Source organism: Bos indicus, chromosome 27 (genome assembly GCF_029378745.1).
Source record: "Bos indicus isolate NIAB-ARS_2022 breed Sahiwal x Tharparkar chromosome 27, NIAB-ARS_B.indTharparkar_mat_pri_1.0, whole genome shotgun sequence".
In the NCBI taxonomy this organism is placed as follows: Eukaryota; Metazoa; Chordata; class Mammalia; order Artiodactyla; family Bovidae; genus Bos; species Bos indicus.
Window position 1 is genome coordinate 7,088,151 of NC_091786.1, and position 23,379 is coordinate 7,111,529.

The 23,379-nt window shown below is 45.2% G+C and overlaps 1 protein-coding gene across 2 annotated transcripts; it reads left to right on the forward strand.

Annotated features, from left to right (window-relative positions):
- Positions 1-6,247: 6,247 nt before the first annotated feature.
- LOC109553287 (protein FAM90A5) lies at positions 6,248-20,246 on the forward strand. 2 transcript variants are annotated; one of them, XM_070781650.1, is made up of 6 exons: positions 6,248-8,247; positions 12,823-12,905; positions 16,505-16,673; positions 17,116-17,312; positions 17,712-17,817; positions 18,347-20,246. In XM_070781650.1, the coding sequence occupies exons 3-6, from the start codon at positions 16,554-16,556 to the stop codon at positions 19,052-19,054; spliced, it is 1,131 nt and encodes a 376-aa protein (XP_070637751.1). In that variant the 5' UTR covers positions 6,248-8,247; positions 12,823-12,905; positions 16,505-16,553; the 3' UTR covers positions 19,055-20,246. The 2 variants fall into 2 exon arrangements, with proteins under 2 accessions (XP_070637751.1, XP_070637750.1); XM_070781649.1 differs by having other exon boundaries at positions 6,248-12,905.
- Positions 20,247-23,379: the final 3,133 nt, after the last annotated feature.

The window sequence follows — 23,379 nt, forward strand, 5'->3', positions numbered from 1 at the left end:
ACCGGTTCCTGCAATTTGGGGTTTTAGTGAGTCCTCCAAACTGAGATAGGAGTGTGTTTCTTTCCCTTAAATGTTATGTCTTATCTGTCTCTAGATACTGGTGTCAAAGCAGCCTCTTATGGTCTCTGACTCATACTGTGTCAACATTTTCTTTACCACTCTCATTTCCAAACTTTGACTGGTCACATCCCTTTTTTTCAGCTCCAACACTGTTGTCTTAAATCTATTTAATTATTTCATCTGCCTAACCGAAGATCCTAGCCATGTGCCCTCCAATATAGCCCCATGTGGCTGGAATATTTAAATTCCTGCAACTGAATAGCTAACTTTCACATCGTTGGTAGTGCCATCCAGATTTCAAGTCTCTTGTCATGATACACGTGTGGCACAGAAGTTTCTGTATCATACAACCCTGGTATAGAGCATGCCCTTCATCTTGGAAAGTTCTACTGGCTGTTGATCTCCATCTGATGTTTTTACTAATTTGTTTCTAAATACTTCATTTTCTGCCTCTCTGAATTAGTCTCCTTTTATGGGTTTCATCAAGCGATTTTCTTCCTTTCTTATGTGACTTGAGATAGATTTTTATGTTGAAATAATTATTTCAAGATGGAAGGTCTCTTGAAATGTGTCCACTGGTGTGACTGCCCTTTTGCATATGACTGGGGTTTCCTTCGATATCATAGGAATTTACCTGTTCCTCTTATCAGTAGAAGGAAAATTCTAAGAGTGGAAAAGAACATGTCACTTCACTCTGAAATTATCTTTAAGTCAAAATGAAAGGCAAATCTTGATCAGTTTTCCTGGACAGCCCCTCATGATCCATGGGGTTGCAGAGTTGGACATGACTAAAGTGACTTAGCAAGCACGCACGGACAGTCCATCCCAGGGATAATCCAATCAGTGATTCAGTCACTTTCTTCAGTGGATTTTAGGGTTTGTGCTTTCTCCTAGACACTTGATTCCTCTCCACAGTTAGCAGAGGCATGAATCCAGGAATTCATTTCTGATAGGAAATGATCCCTAGGCTTTCACTTTGATTGTGAAGGGAGGACTGGAAAGCAGGAGCCTGAGAGCAAATATTTTTAGGGAGATTTCTGTTTCAAGACAGAGGGGATGTGATGAAGGGATCGACTGTGGATATATGGAGAGGTTCCTCCCAAACTGGGTGATAAACATGAAGAGAGATTACAGGGAGCTTCTTCTGATTGCTAATGTTAGAGTTCATATTACAGGTAAAACCAGGGAGACCTTTGTTACCCTAAAGGAATTTGATCACAGGACACTGAGCAAAATTGAATGACAGCTGCTCCTTCCTCTAGTGTAACTCTGTCATATAAAAGTTTTTGGAATCTTTGGGTGTCATTGGTAATTTGGCAAATAAAGTAATTTCTTCGCAAACCTCAGTTTTTCATTATTTTTGAACATCCTTGATCTAGAGAACTGCAACAGTCTATGACAGTAACACTGTGACTCCTGGATGCCGGCTACCTTCTGGTTCAGAGGATGTTAAGGACGAGGCTAGCCGGATAGGTGCTATGGTTTCTCCAAATGAAATAAGTTCTCAATTCAACTCTATCTAAAATAGGTTCTTCAGTTCAGTTCAGTTCAGTCGCTCAGTCGTGTCCAACTCTTTGCGACCCCATAAGTCACAGCATGCCAGGCCTCCCTGTCCATCACCAACTCCCGCAGTTCACTGAGACTCACATCCATCGAGTCAGTGATGCCATCCAGCCATCTCATCCTCTGTCATCCCCTTCTCCTCCTGATCCCAATCCCTTCCAGCATCAGAGTCTTTTCCAATGAGTCAACTCTTCGCATGAGGAGGCCAAAGTACTGGAGGTGACTGATATTCATGTGCATGTGGGACAGAACTAATGTCAGGGCTGAGGGGAGCTGGAAGGCAGTGTGTTTCCAGAGGACTGCCAGGGCTGTTGGAGAAGCACTGTGGGCGCATAAGGCAGGAGATGATCTGGGGGCTTCCAGAGTGTTTACCTACAGCTGTAAACCACCATCCACTCTGTCGAGAGTCAGGGTCCCCAAGGGTGGGAACCCGGGAGGACACTGAGAGATTCTGGGTGCCACGGGCTGATGAACACAAAGTCAATGCTTAGCACGTTCTTATTTGCAGACTCTGACTTTCTGTGTTAGCAACCGCAGCTCTAGCTCTTCACATGGGATCTGGGAGATCAGAAGCTGCATAGTATTCCCTGGATGTACCACCGGTTTCCAAGTGCTGGGCTGAGGCTACGCCCAGGTGAAGGTTGGGGGCTTGAATTCAGGAGGGTCGAGAAGCACAGGACTGGGGTCTTGTGGCTTCTCCATCCTCAGGTTGGCCTGCCTAGTGCTTGATCAGCTGTGAGTGAGATCCCAAGAAAGGCTCACGGTGACTGAGCTCAAGGATGGAGCCCCTGGTAAGTAGTGATGCTTCCTCCTGAAGCTGCACCCAGTCCCCATCCTTCCTCAGCTCAGCCGCCCACTCTGGACAGTGATAGGGCTGCTCTGTCTAAACCAGAACCTCCATAGTTTTTTAGGACTTGGTGACATTAAAGATGTAGCAGTCAACTTTACCCAGAAGAGTGGAACCTGCTAGACAAGTCCCAGAAAAACCTGTTCAGAAATGTGATGCTGGAAACTGTCACCCACCTGGTCTCTGTAGGTGAGTCTGTCAACAGGGATGTGCCTGCACCTGTGTCCATTCTGTTCATTCACTCACTGAACAAGCATTTAGAACAGCTTCCCTGTGTCCCACTCTGGCTGCTTCCTGATTCTCTGATAGTCCTCCTAATTACTTAAAGGAAGACATTCCTTTTCATGGCACTTTTCATTACCACACTGAAAGGGCACCTTGGCCAGGTTTAGTATCTTTATTGATACTTAGTCTCAATGTTCAGAACAGGACTGGGGATCCAATGGCCATTTTAATGCATAAATAAAAGGATCAAATATTTTAAAAAATAATTCTTTTGTTCCAATCACTTCATGAAGGCTTAACACCAGAGTCCTGTATATGACATAATTTTTGATTCTTCCTGCAAGGTGAATCACTACTGGATCTTGTTTGACAGAAATATTCAGCCCACGGTAGAGTCTCTTGATCTTTCCCATTTGGAAAAGACTGAGGATTCTGTGGCCTTTCTCTAAACTGGTGTACGGGCATCAGCCCCTAGACAGCCTCACTGTTCTTTGCTGCTGCTCTGGGTTTCCTCCTGGTCCGCTGAAGGACCTTCACTGTTCTGTCTGGTGAAGATGTTACCTTGCACCGACCTTTAATTATCTCTTTATTGTCTTCACTACCTTACCCATGACTTGAGCACAGCAAAGCGTAATTAGCCCACACTCAAAATCCACGTGTATTTTTTTTAACCAAACAAGCTATCAAATTAGCAAATCAGATATGATTTCATAGCTGGAACAAGGAACAGAGCTGTGGACTGAAGCAGCAGGAGGCCTCCAAGGTCAGAGTCCAGGTGAGCGTCAGGGGCCTGGGCTTCAGAGCAAAACAGTTTCAGCTGGTGTGTTAAGTCCTTCGAGACACCAGATGAAAGTCTGATGAAGGCAGGGATATATTCCAAAGTGGAAGTGAAGACATTGGGGCATATTCCTCATGTTGTCATCATTCTGAGCCCCTATCACCACAATTCATATTACTTCCTGCCATTTTCTCTTCTTTAAGGAAAGGGTTCTTGTGGAATTATCCCACTTAAATTTTCACATAGTGATTCTTGTTCTGATCCTGCCATTTCATGTTTTTTCCACCATTTTCTGACCCAATGTCTCGTGACCACTTTACATTGTTATATTTCAATCCTGGTTTTCTTTTCTAATAGACAATGACTTTTAAAATATTTCTTTCAAATGCTGCATTGAGTATTTCCTTGCTATACACAGTTTCTCCAACTGAATGCCAATTTTTGAAACATACATGGACCTTGGTGGTTGTCTACATTTAATTTCCCTAATGCCATTCTAAAATCTATATTTTTTCCATTTTTTAGGCAGTGAAAGATCCCTTAAAAATAAGAAATCATATTTATGCAAAGTGTCTACAGAAAGCACATATCCTCTACTATGTCAGTAGTAAGTTTCAGGGGTGGGAACCTCAGTCATCCAAAAGAAAGACCCAGCAGTGTGATAAGTTGGTAATTGAGCACAGTTGCCTGTGTGTAAGTTAAGATAAAGCTCTTTCAGAGCAAATTTTTGGATATTCTGAAATTGGTTAAGTGAATATGAGCTTAAAACTAATGTAAGGAAAAAAGTCAATAGCATGAACATTGTTCATTTCCTAGTCTTTAGAACACACTGAAGGTTTCAAAATTAATCTGATATCTGGGGTTTGGAAACTATAAAAGAGAATATTTGTGCCTGAAGGGGAGTAACGCAACATGTTTGCAACTAACACGGGAGACATTTTACCAGGAGACTATTCCTGGCTGATGCTCTAGGGTGAACATGTAGAAGAATAAGTGTCTGCCTGGACATGGGCAAACCAGTAACAGCCTCATATCTCCTTTCCCAAAACAGGTTTCTCACCAGCAAGGGGATCCTGCTGCATGCACTAATTTGAGAGATGAATTAGCTTCTAGATCTTCACCTCAACATTCATCAATTCACTTAAGAATGAAACATGTCAGCAAACAGTGTGGAAAATCATGTAGTCAGGGATCATTTCTTAATGCACACGGTCCTATTCACACTAGAGGAAAATCATGTGAATGTCCTCTATGTAGAAAAGTCTTAATAATTACTTTAGCCTCAGATGACACAGGATGATTCACACTGGAGAGAAACCAAACAAATGCGGTCTCTGTGGAAACGGCTATTTTCTGAGAAACCACAATTGGGTCCACACTGGAGAGAAACGATTCGAATGTCACGTGTGTGGGAAACTCTTCAAAGTTCCTACCTGGAACATAAGAAAACACACAGGAGAGAAGCCCTATAAATGTCGTCTGTGTGAGAAAAGTTTTCATCAAATCTCTTTCCTTAGAAAACACGAGAAACTCCGTCCCAAAGAGAAGCACTATGAATGTTGTCAGTGTGGGAGTCTTTAGCCAAAGCTCTGGCCTTAGTCAGCACAAGAGAATCCACTCTGGAGAGAAACCTCAAGTGTGTCTTGTGTGTGGGAAGGCCTTCAGTCAGAGTTCTGGATTGACTCGGCACAAAAGAACCCACACAGGAGAGAAACTCTATAAATGTCAGCGGTGTGGGAACACCTTCAGTCAATATGCAAACCTGAGAAGGCATGAGAGAACACAGATGGGTGAGCAACCCTATGAGTGTCAGCTCTGTGGGAAGTGCTGTAGTCACAGCTCTTCCCTTAGATGACCCGAGGGAATCCAGCACCAGAGGGAAAAGCAGGAAGGCCCTCAGTAGACTTTCTCACCTGAGGTGACATACTCTTCCTTCCACATTCCACACATGAGGAATGTGGGAGGAACAACAGCCATAACGTTAGCATTTAAACTCACCAAGTTCACACTCAGTAAAGTAACTGTCTGTAATCAATATGGAGGCTCCTTCAGGCATCACACTCCTTGGTCCAGACAGGAATCATCTGTGGACAGGATCCACATGTGCACTATCTCTGTGGCAAAGCCTTTAGTCATTGGCCTGACCTCAGGTAACTTAGCAGCTGCTGCTGCTGCTACTAAGTCACTTCAGCTGTGTCCGACTCTGTGCGACCCCATGGACTGCAGCCTACCAGGCTCCTCTGTCCATGGGATTTTCCAGGCAAGAGTACTGGAGTGGGGTGCCATTGCCTTCTCCAACTTAGAACAACTCCCTCTAAATACAATATGGGTGTTTTCAGCAACAACTCCCAACCCTTAAAGATCCTAGAGGATGTGAGAAGAGGGTAAGAATGCCTGGTTTTTCTTTCATAATCATTGTTCAACGTGAGCCAACTCCATGTGGAGAACAACTAGGACTTTGATAACTGTCAACAAACATTTGGCCAAGCCCCAGGCTTGATGTGCACAAGAAATTCCGTGAAAAAAATAAGCACTAAGACAAGACCAAGTGGATATCTTCCTGGATATCCACTCAGATGAGGTGTGTTCCTGCCAAAGCAGCACAATTCCCCAAGAAGGCCCGAGTCCACTCACAGAAACTCACACAAGGATGGTACTGATACCTCACTACTTTTCTCTTTTTTCTTACTTATTTATTTAATTTTAGCTATGCGGGGTCTTTTTTGCTATGAGGGCTTTTTCTGTAGTTGCAGCGAGCCAGGGCCACTCTCTGGTTGCCCTGTGCAGGCTTTCCTTGCAATCGCTTCTCTTGCTGCAGGGCACAGGCTCTACGGTGCATGGACTCAGTAGTTGTGTCTCCCGGGCGCTAGAACGCAGGCTCAATAGTGGCACATGGGCTTAGTTGCTCTGTAGCATGTGTGATCTCCCCACACCAGGGATCGAACCCATGTCTCCAGCATTGGCAGGTGGATTCTTATCCACTGAACTACCAGGGAAACTCCATCATTAGCTTTCAAAATCTCCACGAGGAATTCTGGGGACAGCCAGGTGGTAAAACTGAGCAAGGGTAAGGGGAAACCAATTGTTTTGTCTGTCTATTGCCATGCATTTCATTCCTTGGGTACAAATGGCTCAACAAGGTCATGTGACCTTGGAGTAGCATGAAGGTCAGTTTGCAAAGACAACTTTCCCCATGGACACATCCTCGGCCTCCTGAGTAGCTTCATGTCATCCAGTGAAGTTTGTCCAGCACCCATTTTTCTGAGATTCTACTGACAGATAGGAGGAGTGCAGCTGGATTTCAGGTTGCTTTGAAATATATGTGGTGTTCAGCTAAACCCCCAGAGAAATGGAACAGCAGTCAAAATATGTAGTGATGTGGCTTTAGACAATGGGGTGAAGATTCTTTAATTTTTAAAAATTTTCCTTTCTATTTTTCTGAGGTATTCTGTTATAATATTAGATGAATTTTAGGTTTACAACAATATATTTCTGCTCCTGCATGCCGTGCACCTGCTCAGCACCAACACATTAACTTCCCTCCTTTACTCTCCATGACTGTGTTACCCTTGGGCCCTCCCGCCTGCCAATTCCCCGCTGCATCCACCACTCAGTTCCGAGTATCTGTGTATGTGTTCTTGTGTCATTTGTTTTGTTCCTTGATTTTTTTTTCACTTGATTTCTTTTTGTTTCTTAGTTTCTTCCTGCTTTACACATGAGTAGAGTCAATAGGTGTTTCTCTTCTCTTAATCTGTCTTCAGACATGGAAGGAATAAAGCTGATATATGACTTGGATTAGTCAGGAAAGTCTTAACAAGGTCACATGACCTTGGAGCAGTAACAAGTCAGCTAAGAAATGAAAATTCCACCACAGACCCTCAGCCACCTCCGAGGCTGCCTCCCCTCCAGTGGACGGAGTCCAGTTTCCACCATTCTGAGCATCTACTGACAGATGGGAGGTACCCAGCTGGATTTCTGGTTGTTTGTTTTTATTTGGTGTTCAGTATATCCCCTGGAGAAACAAGACGTAGATAAAATATGTACACATGTGGCTTTACGCACTGTGAAAGTCGTTCAGTCCTGCCTGACTCTTTGCGACCCCAGGGACTGTATAGTCCCTGGAATTCTCCAGGCAAGAATACTGGAGTGGGTGGTCTTTCCCTTCTCCAGGGAATCTTTCCAACTCAGGAATCGAACCCAGGTCTCCTGCATTGCAGGCAGATTCTTTACCCGCTGAGTCACAAGGGATGCACTGAGGCATGGATAATGTAATTTTTAAGTACTTCTTTTTCTAGGGTACCTTTGGCTTACAATAGTACATGTTTTATTTGTATAAAACTAGATTTCAACTTTGGCATGCCATAAAACTGACCAGCACCAAAAACTGGGTTTTTCTTTTACCGCCCTGTGGGCCTCTTTTACTGCCACCCTCTGACACCCGCTGCTCTGTTCTGTGAATGTGTGTTTTTTCTTGTTTCATTTGCTCTCTCTTAATAATGTTTTGTACTTCTTCCCTCTTTTTCTTTGTATTTAGTGTTCCATATATGAGTGAATTTTCTAAGGCATTTCTCTTTTCTGAAAGTGTCTGCAAGATGTTGTTAGATCAAATGTGATACTTAACCTTGATTGGATTAATACAACCTCGTCAAGGTCAGGTGATGTGGGAGCACACTCAAAGGCAGCAGGAGAGGGAAATGACCCCACTGACTCTCCTTAGCCACCTTCAAAGGTGCACAAAGTGTCCAGCACCGACATTCTGAGCATTTACTGACAGGTAAGAGGGATGTGGCTGGGATTAAGGCTGTTTTAAATTTGGTGGTGTATGTCCATGGGAGAAATGGGACAGTAGATGAAAGAGGTGTCAATGTGGTCTAGGCGATGGGGTATGGATACTTTAATGTTTACATTTCATGATTTTTTGTAGGGTGATTTTCTTGAAGAGATGTCTAGTCTTTCCCATTCTGTTGTTTTCCTCTCTTTCTTTGCATTGATTGCTGAGGAAGGCTTTCTTATCTCTCCTTGCTATTCTCTGGAACTCTGCATTCAGATGCTTATGTCTTTCCTTTACTCCTTTGCTTTTGGCTTCTCTTCTTTTCACAGCTATTTGTAAGGCCTCCTCCAACAGCCATTTTGCTTTTCTGCATTTCTTTTCCATGAAGATGGTCTTGATCCCTGTCTCCTGTACAGTGTCTCGAACCTCCATCCATAGTTCCTCAGGTACTCTGCCTATCAGATCTAGTCCCTTATATCTATTTCTCCCTTCCATTGTATAATCATCAGGGATTTGATTGAGGTCATACCTGAATGGTCTAGAGGTTTTCCCCACTTTCTTTACTTTAAGTCTGAATTTGGCAAGAAGGAGTTCATGATCTGAGCTACAGTCAGCTCCCAGTCTTGTTTTTGCTGACTATAAACAGCGTTCCCATCTTTGGCTGCAAAGAATATAATCAATCTGATTTCGGTGTTGACCATCTGGTGATGTCCATGTGTAGAGTCTTCCTTTGTGTCGTGGGAAGAGAGTGTTTGCTATGACCAGTGCGTTCTCTTGGCAAAACTCTATCAGCCTTTGCCCTGCTTCATTCCGTATTCCAAGGCCAAATTTGCCTGTTACTCCAGGTGTTTCTTGAATGAAAAGGACATCTTTTTTGGGTGTTAGTTTTAAGAGGTCTTATAGGTCTTCATAGAACTGTTCAACTTCAGCTTCTTCAGGTTTAATGGTTGGGGCATAGGCTTGGATTACTCTGATATTGAAAGGTTTGCATTGGAAACGAACAGAGATCATTCTGTGGTTTTTTAGATTGCATCCAAGTACTGCATTTCAGACTCTTTTGTTGACCATGACGACTACTCCATTTCTTCTCAGGGATTCCTGCCCACAGGAGTAGATATAATGATCATCTGAGTTAAATTCACCCATTCCAGTCCATTTTAGTTGGCTGATTCCTTGAATGTCAATGTTCACACGTGCCATCTCCTGTGTGACCACTTCCAATTTGCCTTGATCCATGGTCCTGACATTCCAGGTTCCTATGCAATATTGCTCTTTACAGTGTCAAACCTTGCTTCTATCACTGGTCCCATCCACAACTGGGTATTGTTTTGCTTTGGCTCCATCCCTTCATTCTTTCTGGAGTTATTTCTCCACGGATCTCCAGTAGCATATTGGGCACCTACTGACCTGGGCAGTTCCTCTTGCAGTATCCTATCATTTTGCCTTTTCATACTGTTAATTGGGTTCTCAAGGCAAGAATACTGAAGTGGTTTGCCATTCCCTTCTCCAGTGGACCACATTCTGTCAGACCTCTCCACCATGACCCTCCCACCTTGGGCGGCCCCACAGGGCATGGCTTAGTTTCATTGAGTTAGACAAGGCTGTGGTCTGTTTGATCAGATTGGCTAGTTTTCTGTGATTGTGGTTTCCGTGTGTCTGCCCTCTGATGCCCTCTTGCAACACCTACCATCTTGCTTGGGTTCTCTTACCTTTGACGTGGGGTATTTCTCCATGGCTGCTCCAGAAAGTGCAGCCGCTGCTCCTTACCTTGGATGAGGGCTATCTCCTCAGGGCCACCCCTCCGGACCTGAAGGTGGAGTAGTTCCTCTCGGCCCTCCTGGGCATGCACGGCCGCCTCTCCTTGAATGTGGGTTTCTCCTCTCGGCCGCCTCCTCTGACCTTAGGTGTGTAGTAGCTCCTCTTGGCGGCCCCCCTGACCTCGGGTGTGGGGTAGCTCCTCTTGGCCACGGAAGGTGTGATCACTCACCTAGAGACTGACATCCTGGAATGTGAAGTCAAGTGGGCCTTAGAAAGCATCACTACAAAAAAAGCTAGTGGAAGTGATGGAATTCCAGTGGAGCTATTTCAAATCCTGAAAGATGATGCTGTGAAAGTGCTGCACTCAATATGTCAGCAAATGTGGAAAACTCAGCAGTGACCACGGGACTGGAAAAGTTCAGTTTTCATTCCAATCCCAAAGAAAGGCAATGCCAAAGAATGCTCAAACGAACACACAATTGCACTCATCTCACACGCCAGGAAAGTAATGCTCAAAATTCTCCAAGCCAGGCTTCAGCAGTACGTGCAAAGAGAACTTCCAGATACTCAAGCTGGTTTTAGAAAAGGCAGAGGAACCAGAGGTCAAATTGCCAACATCTGCTGGATCATTGAAAGCAAGAGAGTTCCAGAAAAACATCTATTTCTGCTTTATTGGCTATGCCAAAGCTTTTGACTATGTGGATCACAATAAAATGTGGAAAATTCTGAAAGAGATGGGAATACCAGACAACCTGACCTGCTTCATGAGAAACCTATATGCAGGTCAGGGAGCAACAGTTAGAACTGGACATGGAACAACAGACTGGTTCCAAATAGGAAAAGGAGTACATCAAGGCTGGCTGTTGTCACCCTGTTTATTTAACTTCTATGCAGAGTACATCATGAGAAACGCTGGGCTGGAGGAAGCACAAGCTGGAATCAAGATTGCTGGGAGAAATATCAATAACCTCACATATGCAGATGACACTACCCTTATGGCAGAAAATGAAGGGGAACAAAAAGCTTCTTGATGAAAGTGAAAGAGGAGAGTGAAAAAGTTGGCTTAAAGCTCAATATTCAGAAAACAAGGATCATGGCATCTGGTCCCATCACTTCATGGCAAAGAGATGGGGAAATAGTGGAAACAGTGGCAGACTTTATTTTTGGGGGGCTCCAAAATCACTGCAGATGGTGATTGCAGCCATGAAATTAAAAGACGCTTACTCCTTGGAAGGAAAGTTAGGACCAACCTAGATAGCATTTTGAAAAGCAGAGATATGACTTTGCCAGCAAAGGTCCATCTGGTCAAGGCTATGGTTTTTCCAGTGGTCAAGTATGGATGTGAGAGTTGGACTGTGAAGAAAGCTGAGCGCTGAAGAATTGATGCTTTTGAACTATGCTGTTGGAGAGGACTCTTGAGAGTCCCTTGGATTGCAAGGAGATCCAACCAGTCCATCCAAACGGAGATCAGTCCTGGGTGTTCATTGGAAGGACTGATGCTGAAGCTGAAGCTCCAATACTTTGGCCACCTCATGCAAAGTGTTGACTCATTGGAAAAGACCTTGATGCTGGGAGGGATTGGGGGCAGGAGGAGAAGGGGATGACAGAGGATGAGATGGCTGGATGGCAATCCGGACTCGAGGCACATGAGCTTGTGTGAACTCAGAGAGTTGGTGATGGACATGGAGGCCTGGCCTGGTGCTGTGATTCATGGGGTCACAAAGAGTCGCACACCAACGAGCGACTGAACTGAACTAATTCAGTGAATTTGTTAGATTAAACGTTGTGTGTACAAAAAATATATTTCAATTCCAGTAGATCATACAATTGGTGAGCACCAACAACTTGGGTGTTTCTGTTACCATCCTGTGGACCCGTTTCACTCGTCAGCCGTCCCCTTGCCACTATCCTCTGACATGCCCTACTCTGTTCTGTGAGAATGTTTGCTTTTGTGTCATTTGCTTTCCTTTCTGTTTTGACTTATTTGCTTTTAAAATTTGTGTTTAATGTTCCACATCGAAGTGAATTCACAAGATATTTCTCTTTTGTAAATGGGTCTTCAAGACACTGAGAGATACAGGGTGAGTTTTGCTGTTCAGTCACTCAGTTGTGTCTAACTCCTTGTGACCCCCTGGACTGTAGCCTACATAACATTGATTGGTTAAGAAAACCTCATTAAAAAAAAAAAAAAAAAAAGGAAAGAAAACCTTATCAAGGTCATGTGACCTTAGGGGAGTCTCAAGTCAGCAGGAAAGGGAAATTTCCCCTCTGACCCTCCTCAGCGACCCTGGAAGCTGCACCTCCTCAGCTGGAGTGTCCAGCACTCATGATTCTGATCATCTGCTGACAGACTAGAGGCTCACAGCTGCATTTCAGGTTGCGTGGTTTAAATTTGGTGTTTGGCTAGTCCCTCAGGGAAATGGGACAAGAGTAACATCATGTAGTGATGTGGCTTTAGGCAGCCTGGGATTGATTCTGTAATTTCTTTAGAATTTTATTTTACTTGTTTTAAGTTTTGGTATTATCCCAATATAATTTTAGTGAAGTTTTAGGTGCATCACCATACATTTCAGCTTCTGTGAACCACACACCTTTTCAGCACCAAAAACTGCAGTTTTCCTCTGTTACTATTTGCTGCCCCATTTTCTTTGAGGCTCCTCTTCTGATTTCCTTTACTCAGGTCTGTGTATCTTTGTATTTGCTATCATGTCAATGTTGTCTTCTTTAAAATTCTTTTTTCTTATTTTCTTTTTGTTTGTCTTTTGTGTTCCACACCTGAGTGAAATTGTGAATTCTTTCTTTCTCTTCACATGTCTTCAGATGTGGTTCGACCAAAGGGAATAGATGACGTCACTTGGCTAAGAAACTCTCGACAAGCTCATGCAACCTTGGAGCAACCTCAGGTCAGCTGGGAAAGGGACATTCCTTCTTGACTGGTCCTCAGCCACCATCAAAGCTGCATCTCCCTCAGTGAGGGCATTCCTCCCCCACCTCTCTGATCATCTCCTACAGAGAGGAGGAGCACAGCTGGATTTTAGGATGGCTTGCTTTTTAAACCTGGTGTTCAGCATATTGTTCAGAAAAAAGTCCATAGTAAACTTATGTAGTGGTGTGGACTGGCAAGAGGGGAAGGTGTCCTGAACTTTATGATATCATTTTTTTAATTGAGTAAACGTTGATGTTAATATTAGACGTTTCATTTGTACTTTTTTTTTTTTTTTTTTTGCAATTACAAAGCTAATTTTAAAACTTTGGGGTGAACTCCACAGGAATAAAAAAGACTGGGAAAGGATAACCCCCTCACCCTCTGAGAGTGGCCAAAAGGGAGAGAGGCTACCTGAGGGGAAGGAAGCACAAAAGGGACCTGCTGCAGACTCAGGGCAAAGCGAACACCATCGGTCCTGGGGCCCGGGAGCCCTGTGGCAGGAAACCCCAGTGTGGGGGCACTGGCTTCAGGCACAGAGGCCAAGGGCAAGAGGGTTGCACACAAAGCCCCAAAGCCACTTGGCTTCCCCCTTCCCTTTTGCCTTTCTCAGCTTCTGCTGCATGATCTGCATGTCCCTCTGCTTGGGGGACAATAGCCCCAGCGGCTCAGTGCTTTCCCTTAACTGAGCTGCTCTGCCTTTTCTTATTCTTCTGGCAGGCAAGCTCCTTCTGGTTACCTCGCATCATGGTGACTGCAGCGACTCTGCCCTTTTGTACATTATTATATTTCAGCTTTTTGAGCCTTATTCATGCTCACTCCCAGATTTTTCCTCTGTTGCTGCCGTCACATTTGACCACCATGACTCTCCTGCCTTCTCCCCTGAAGCTTCCTCCCTCAGTTCAGTTCAGTTCAGTCACTCAGTCGTGTCTGATTCTTTGCGACCCCATGGACTGCAGCACGGCAGGCTTCCCTGTCCATCACCAACTCCCGGTGTTTCCACAAGTGCATGTCCATTGAGTTGGTGATGCCATCCAACCACCTCATCCTCTGTTGTCCGCTTCAGGGTCTTTTCAAGTGAGTCACTTCTTCACATGAGGTGGCCAAGGAATTGGAGTTTCAGCTTCAGCATAAGTCCTTCCAATGAACACCCAGGACTGATCTCCTTTAGGATGGACTGGCTGGATCTCCTTACAGTCCAAGGGTCTCTCAAGAGTCTTCTCCAACACCACAGTTCAAAAGCCTCAATTCTTTGGCACTCAGCTTTCTTCACAGTCCAACTCTCACATCCATACATGACTACTGGAAAAACCATAGCTTTGACTAGATGGACCTTTGTTGGCAAAGTAATGTCTCTGCTTTTGAATATGCATCTAGGTTGGTCATAAATTTTCTTCCAAGGACAAAATGTCTTTTAATTTCATGGTTGCAGTCACCATCTGCAGTGATTTGGGAGCCCCCCAAAATAAAGTCTGCCACTGTTTCTACTGTTTCCCAATCTATTTGCCATGAAGTGATGGGATCAGATGCCATGATCTTAGTTTTCTGAATGTTGAGGTTTAGGTCAACTTTTTCACTCTCCCCTTTCACTTTCATCAAGAGGCTCTTTGGTTCTTTACTTTCTGCCACAAGGCTTGTGTCATCTGCATATCTGAGGTTATTGATATTTCTCCCGGCAATTGTCATCTCAGCTTGTGCTTCATCCAACCCAGAGTTTCTCATGATGCACTCTGCATGTAAGTTAAATATGTAGGGTGACGATATACAGCCTTGATGTACTCCTTTCCTGGTTTGGAACCAGTCTACTGTTCCATGTCTGGTTCTAACTGTTGCTTCCTGACCTGCATATATTTCTCAGGAGGCAGGACAGGTGGTCTGGTATTCCCATCCCTTTCAGAATTTTTCAGAGTTTATTGTGATCCACTCAGTCAAAGTGCTTTTGCATAGTCAATAAAACAAAAGTTGATGTTTTTCTGCAACCCTCTTGCTTTTATGGTGATCGAGTGGATGAGGAAGCCTCCTCCCTACTGTACGCTGCCTGTTCTCATATCTGTGTGTTGCCTCTGTCTCTGCTGTGTTTGTCTGTGCTGGTTTGTTCCTTCTGTGTCTGCTCTCACTCTTCTACCCAGGAGGGAAATCCTCCTGTCTTTGCTTTCAGTCTCTGACTTAATTCATCAGCATCATAGCACTAAGGTCTCTCCATGTTCTGGAAAATAATAACATCTCAACTGTTTTTCTTTTTCTGGCTGATTAGATTTCCATTGAATAGGCATACTATTAAAATCCAAAAACATTATTTGTTCATCCTTAGTTTAAACATGTATTTCACATGAGCTAGGTACAAATGAGATGCTGAGGACAAAAGTTCCAGAAAACAGACCCTCAGCTGTGAATCATCTAAGCTAGTAGAGAGGAAGATAATTTGAAGTGAATTTGTACTTGAAAATTGCCTTCCCTGATGTCGAATGGGAGAGTCCAGTTTTCAAAATTAACCACACTTATTTTTGATTTTCAAATGCCTATTCCTCAATATTAAGTGTAGCTTCCCCCTAGCACAAATGTTTGTATACATGTGGGGACATCTTTTATCTCCTAGACTGTGATACGTGTAACCCAAGTCTCTAAATTTAGTCTTCCGAGGATACAAATCCAAATGCGTGATATTCTGGGTCTTAATCTGTGTGTCGGGAATCAGGGGAGAATATAGAAATGTCTGGGCAGCTCAGTTCAATCTCTCAGTCATGTCTGACTCTTTGGGGCCCCGTGGACTGCAGCACACCAGGCTTCCCTGTCCATCTTCACCTCTGGGAGCTTACTCAAACTCATGTCGATCGAGTCGGTGATGCCATCCAACCATCTCATCCTCTGTCGTCCCCTTCTTCTCCTGCCTTCCATCTTTCCCAGCATCCAGTCTTTTCCTATGAGTCAGTTCTTAACATCAGATGGCCAAAGTACGGGAGTTTCAGCTTCAGCATCAGTCCTTCCAGTTAATATTCAGGAATGATTTCCTTTAGGATGGACTGGTTGGATCTCCTGGCAGCCCAAAGGACTCTCAAGAGTCTTCTCCAACATCACAGTTCAAAAGCATCAATCCTTCAGCATTCACATTTGTTTACAGTCCAACTCTCACATCCATACAAGACTACTGGAAAAACCATAGCCTTGACTAGACGGACCTTTGTCAGCAAAGGAATGTCTCTGCTTTTTAATATGCTGTCTAGATTGCTCATAGCTTTTCTTCCAAACAACAAGCGTCTATTCATTTCATGGCCACAGTCACCATCTATAGTGATTTTTGAGCCCCCCAAAATTAAGTCTGTCACTGTTTCCCTATCCTTTTACCATGATCTTAGTTTTCTGAATGTTGAGTTTTAAGCCAACTTTTTCACTCTCTTCTTCCACTTTCATCAAGAGGCTCTTTAGTTGTTCTTCACATTCTGTAAAGAGAAAGATCTGGGCAGGAGAAGTCAATATGTCAGAAACCTGGTCCCGATGTCATGATTCCCATTTAGGGTCGATAGGGCAGGAATGTCTCTGTGTCTCTGCATCAAAATGACAGTTTCTTCTTTCGTTTCACAGAGAAGATACAAAAATTAAGATTGAGGAGAATCTCCAGTAGGTGTGGAAGATGGCTGGTCATTACAGATGGCTGACAGCCTACCAACTCTTTCAAGACCAGAAAGTGAGGAAGCAAAACCCGGGACCTGGGAGGCAGATGGCTCCCCCACCACAGGAGAAAGACTCCATGGTGAGTGGAGGCTTGGACCTGCAGGGAATCTGTGGGTGGCATGAACTGCAGAGACAGGGTTTAGACCTGGAATATTCTGGGTCCATAACTCACTAGTGCATTTGCATCCAAAGATAGCTGCCTCGACCTCCCTCCCCAGCAGATCGGGCCACTCAGAGCCTGGGAGGAACCATCAGGGCTCCTCGGGGTTATGTCTGCCCTGGCTTCATCCAGATCTTTCAATGGGGCTCTTACTGTTTACCTTAGACTGCCAGACCCTCCTCCTCTGATGGTGCTGACAAGGGCTTTGGGAACCACAATATTGTAACTATCCCAGTACCTGTGGGACCGCGTCCTTTCTTCAGAACCAGCATGCAATGCTCTCCATCCGTTCTTGCATTCCCTTTGGCCTCGTGCCTGAGGCTTCTGCTGACTCAGTTACCTGGTTCTCCTCCACCCACAGGTGAAGTGTAAGGACTGTGGAGACTTTGGGCACACAGCAAGGAGCCTCAGGTGCCCCATGAAGCGCTGGCAAGGGGCGCTGTTCCCCTTGCCCTTGGGGTCCAGATTCGGTAAGGAGAACCTGGCGTGGAAGCTGCAGGACACACCGACCCCAGGGACCCCTAAAACGACTGAGAGAGAGGAGGAGGAAAGGCAGAGGTGAGTGGCGGGGAGTTGGGACCCAAGGTCTGGGCTGCAATCTGGAGACTGTTCCTCTCCTTGTCGACACTGTGCTGAACCATGTCTAGAAAGGACAGGGAAACTCGGGATACAGAGACAGGAACGACGTCCTCAGGGGCCACACTCAGGGGCTCACACCAGGCCCTGAAGTCACTAAAGAGAGTGTGGAACACTCACAACTTTGCAGCTGACCGGCCCTGAAGCTCTGGAGGGGTCTCTGGAGTCGGGGAAGGACATGGGGGTTTGGCACAAAGGCAGAGGGGTTCAGGTCTGGTGTCACTCCCAAACTAGGAAAGGGGCTGGGCCACAGACAGCACCGTTGGTCCCAACTATGACAAGAACACTGGGTTTCTGACACTTGACATGTTTGTGTTACAGGAAAGAGGAGCAGCAGAGAAAGCTCTTGCAGCGATTTCCCAGGAGGCCCCGCCGTCGGCAGCCACAGAGCTGGAAGGAGGACCCGGAGCCCGGCCTCTGCCTGAGGGTCAGTCTCTGCTGGGCCCCCTCTTTAATCCACTGGCCTCAGTCCTGTCTGTGGGAGGAAACCGGTCATATTCTTTCCTGACCAATGGCATCATTTATTTTTCAGATGCCATTTTTCATGGTGCCTTTGATTTTGCATTCTTACTCGTATGTCTGGTGAGAAGCTGGCAGAGACATGGAAGTGATTTTATCAGCAGCTTCCATAGTCAAATCCTTTAAGTTAGAACAGGAATCTGTAAATTGTGATTCATCCTCCAAAACTGGACAGGAAAATTCATTTTGCCATCAAGGTGCCTGCAAATCACCAATCTGTGTACAGTCTCAAATAGAAGGTCTACCAAAAGCTTGCTTCCCCTTACTTAACAAGAGACATGGTTTGAACATTTCCATTTGATGTATAAATGTATCAAGGTCACATGAGCATGCTAATATTGAGGATCTTATCATATAAAATGAATGCATGTGAGGTGTTTTACTGGACGGAGAGGAGATTCTCACACCTGGCCTCTCTGTGTGGTCTTGTCTTCCAGCACCCAAACATGCCTGTTCTTATCCACACATCCAAGAGGAAATCCTTCCAGGATCCAGATCACCCAAGAGGGTCACCAACGAGGAGAGATGATGTGAAATCCAGCCCCCCCACAGTGCCTCTCGTCGGCAGGAATTTGGCCCCGGCCTCCAAGGGCCGCATCAAGGCTCCAGGCAAGAGATGTGCACAGACCCCCAGCCTGACATGTGTGAACCCCCCAAAGAAACCTAGACTCAGCCCCGTACAGATCCCCCAGCAGAGCACTCCGACAGCAGGTCTGGGGGCCTTCCTGAATCTCCCTCCTCCACCCTGCACAGCTGCACGAGGACCAAGAGTGGCCACCCGTGTATCCAGGGAGACACCTGCCCAGGGGCAACGGTTTGACCTTCAGCCTCTAGCGGACAGATCTCCCTCCAGGAGCGTGGGTGCCGTCTCCGCAGCCCAACCCCTGCCCATCATCTGTGTCCCAGCCCAGCCTCTCAGGATGCTCTTCCTGAGAGACGGTGAAGGCTGCTGGAGCTGCGGGTACACAGCTCCCCTGTCCCCTCGGCCTGTGGAGCAGCCAGCCCTTCCTGCTCAGAGCCCGTCTGTCAACCAGGAGCCTGATGGACACGCTGTCCCCGGGCCCCGGAGCATCCTCTACGATGACCTCCAGGTGTCTTCTTCCTCCGAAGAGAGTGACTGGGACGAAGACACCAGTGGCAACTGAACCTTGTCCTCCAGTCTCAGGAGGTGCCCTGTCATGACTGTGACCTTGACAGGTGGGCTGGGTGTTAGAGGGAGCGGCTGTTTCCAGTGAAGCAGGACTCCCCACCCTGGTGGGCGAAACAGCAGTGGGACCGGACCACCCTGGGGACACACAGCTGCACACACTGCACTGTCTCCTCATGGAATCTGAGTCTGTCCCATGGCACTCATCCAACCAAATGTCAAGCTGTCAACCTAAATCTATTATCAGTAGTTGAGGCAAATTCTAGGAGTGACTTTCAACCATTGTGTAGATAGGAAGTGATGGTAGTATCGGTAGTTGATGATGGTAGTGTCTGTGTTGGATGGTAGTATCTGTATCTGAACATTTGGAACCTGCCTAAAGGGCCTGACTCTGCTCTACAGAAGGTCAGCCACGCCCTGTCCTGAGAGAAGTCTAGTGGACTCTGTGGAGTCTTGCACTATAAATCACAGTGGGGAAAATTCCCGTGGCTGTGCTTATCAAGTGTCATTAAATGTTACTACAAAGCTTTGTTTTAAAAATTGTCTTTCTGTGTTTTCAGTATAAACAAAAAAAATTTTACAGTCCTCTCAAGAGATGTAGAAAGATCATTTGGTCACATTCAACATCCTGGTCAGGCATGCCCTGCACCCAGCCCCTGCAGGGCCTTCCTTCTGCCCTAAATCAAATCAGCAATAGGTCAAGATCCATTTCATATGTATATATAATTAAATACTGTTGAATGTAATATGCTAATATTTTTTAAGATCTTTTGTATTTATGTGCATCAGAAAATTTTTGATTTTGTTATTATGTATCATGTGACTTTGTTATCCTGGAATGCTATGCTTAGTGGCTCAGTCATGCGTAACTCTTTTGGACCCCATGGACTGCAGTCCACCAAGCTCCTCTGTCCATGGGGATTCTCCAGGCAAGCATCCTGGAGTGGGTTGTCATGCCCTCTTCCAGGAGCTCTTCCCAACCCAGGGATTCAACCCAGGGCTCCTGCACTGCAGGCAAATTCTTTACAGACTGAGCCACTAGGGAAGCCCTATTATGTCATCCTAGTATGAAAGACTAGTTGGAATAGGTTGCCGCCTTGCTTTTGAATGATAATTTTGGTAGGATTGATATACTGTCTCCCACAAATTTTATAAAATTTACCGGTGAAAAAGTTTGAATTTTAATAAAGTTTTACCATAGAAAACATTTTGTGTGTGGTTTTTATCTCTAAGCCTTGAGGATCATCTTAATACTATTTTGACTCAAGATAGATCTTGTAATGGAGGGGAAAGAGGAGCATGGGAGGACTGTATGAAAAACACAGAATCAGGGCCTCCCATATCCCCGGGGCCACTTATGCACATTAACAGTGCCCCCTTGTCAGTCCCCTGTCTGGAGAATGTGGTCAGCCTGTGGAGTGCCTACAGCCACAGGAAGCCCCAGAATCAGCTCAGCCCTCATTCTCAGGTGCCTTGCGCCAGCTCTTCCTCTAGAACCCTGGGAGTCCAGACAGCAGGTTTCTGAGTATCTCAGCAGGGGGCTACAGGCAAGTGTCAGGGACTGTTGTTCCTGGACCAAGAAGGGCCAGCAGAGGGCAGCACAAGTGGTTCAAGAACTCCCTGACCAATCAGGCACTTATCTACCCTTGCTCAGGCTGAGGGTCACCACCCCCTTGTCTCTCAGTGAAGTGAGTGCAAGTTGCTCAGTTGTGTCCAACTCTTTGCGATCCCATGGACTTTATAGTCTGTGGAATTCTCCAGGCCAGAATATTGGAGTGGGAGCCCTTTCCCTTCTCCAGGGGATCATCCCAAATCAGGGATCTCCCTCTTTGCAGGCAGATTCTTTACCCGCTGAGTCACAAGGGATGCACTGAGGCATGGATAATGTAATTTTTAAGTACTTATTTTTCTAGGGTATCTTTGGGTTACAATAGTACATGTTTTATTTCTATAAAAATAGATTTCAACTCTGGCATGCCATAAAACTGACCACCACCAAAAACTGGGTTTTTCTTTTACTGTTCTGTGGGTCTCTTTTACTGCCACCCTCGGTAACCTGCTGCTCTGTTCTGTGAATGTGTGTTTGTTCTTGTGTCATTTCCTGTCTCTTAATAATTTTTTGTACTTATTCCCTCTTTTTCTTTGCATTTAGCGTTCCATATATGAGTTAATTTATAAGGTTTTTCTCTTTTCAGAAAGTGTCTGCAAGATGTTGTTTGATCAAAGGTGATACTTAACCTTGATTGGATTAATACAACCTCGTCAAGGTCAGGTGATGTGGGAGCAGACTCAAAGGCAGCAGGAAAGGGAAATGACCCCTCTGACCCTCCTCAACCACCTTCAAAGGTGCACAGAGTGTCCAGCACCGACATTCTGAGCCTTTACTGACAGGTAAGTGGTATGCGGCTCGGATTCAGGCTGATTTAAATTTGATGGTGTGTGTCCATCAGAGAAATGGGACAGTAGACAAAAGAGGTACCGATGTGGTCTAGGTGATGGGGTATGGATACTTTAACGTTTACAGTTCATGATTTTTGTAGGGTGATTTTCTTGAAGAGATGTCTAGTCTTTCCCATTCTGTTGTTTTCCTCTCTTTCTTTGCATTGATTGCTGAGGAAAGCTTTCTTATCTCTCCTTGCTATTCTTTGGAACTCTGCATTCAGATGCTTATATCTTTCCTTTTCTCCTTTGCTTTTGGCTTCTCTTCTTTTCACAGCTATTTGGAAGGCCTCCTCTGACAGTCATTTTTTTGCATTTCTTTTCCATGGGGATGGCCTTGATCCCTGTTTCCTGTACAATGTCATGAACCTCCGTCCATAGTTCCTCAGGCACTCTGCCTATCAGATCTAATCCCTGAAATCTATTTCTCCCTTCCACTGTATAATCATAAGGGATTTGATTGAGGTTATACATGAATGGTCTAGTGGTTTTCCCCACTTTCTTTACTTTAAGTCTGAATTTGGCAAGAAGGAGTTCATGATCTGAGCCACAGTCAGTTCCCGGTCTTGTTTTTGCTGACTGTAAAGAGTGTCTCCATCTTTGGCTGCAAAGAATAGAATCAGTCTGATTTCGGTGTTGACCATCTGGTGATGTCCATGTGTAGAGTCTTCTCTTGTGTTGTTGGAAGAGGGTGTCTGCTATGACTAGTGCGTTCTCTTGGCAAAATTTTCCCTATAGTTAAAAGGACATGTTTTTTGGGTGTTAGTTCTAAAAGGTCTTGTAGGTCTTCATAGAACCATTCAACTTCACCTTCCTTAACCTTACTAGTTGGGGCATAGGCTTGGATTATCATAATATTGAATGGTTTGCCTTGGAAACGAACAGAGATCATGCTGTTGTTTTTGATATTGCATCCAAGTACTGCATTTCAGACTCTTTTGTTGACCATGACGACTACTCCATTTCTTCTAAGGGATTCCTGCCAACAGTAGTAGATATAATGGTCATCTGAGTTAAATTCACCCATTCCAGTCCATTTTAGTTTGCTGATTCCTAGAATGTCAATGTTCACTCTTGCCATCTCCTGTTGGACCACTTCCTATTTGCCTTGATTCATGGACCTGACATTCAAGTTCCTATGCAATATTGGTCTTTACAGCATCAGACCTTGCTTCTATCACTGGTAACATGCACAACTGTGTATTGTTTTGCTTTGGCTCCATCCCTTCATTCTTTCTGGAGTTATTTCTCCATGGATCTCCAGTAGCATATTGGGCACCTACTGACCGGGGGAGTTCCACTTTCAGTATCCTATCATTCTGCCTTTTCATACGGTTAACAGGGTTCTCAAGGCAAGAATACTGAAGTGGTTTGCCATTCCCTTCTCCAGTGGACCACATTCTGTCAGACCTCTCCAACATGACCCTCCCATCTTAGGCAGCCCCACAAGGCATGGCTTAGTTTCATTGAGTTAGACAAGGCTGTGGTCCGTATGACCAGATTGGCTAGTTTTCTGTGATTGTGGTTTCCGTGTGGCTGCCTATGATGCCCTTTTGCAACACCTACCATCTTCCTTGGGTTTCTCTTACCTTGGACGTGGGGTACGTCTTCATGGCTGCTCCAGATATAGCAGCCGCTACTCCTTACCTTGTACGATGGCTATCTCATCATGGCTGCTCCTCCTGACTTTGAAGGTGGAGTAGCTCCTCTCAGCCCTCCTGCACCCGTGCAGCCACCACTCCTTGGATGTGGGGTAGCTCCTCTCGGCCACTGATGGTGTGATCACTCACGTAGAGCCAGACATCCTGGAAAGTGAAGTCAAGTGGACCTTTGAAAGCATCACTATGAACAAAGGTAGTGGAGATGATGGAATTCCAGTGGAGC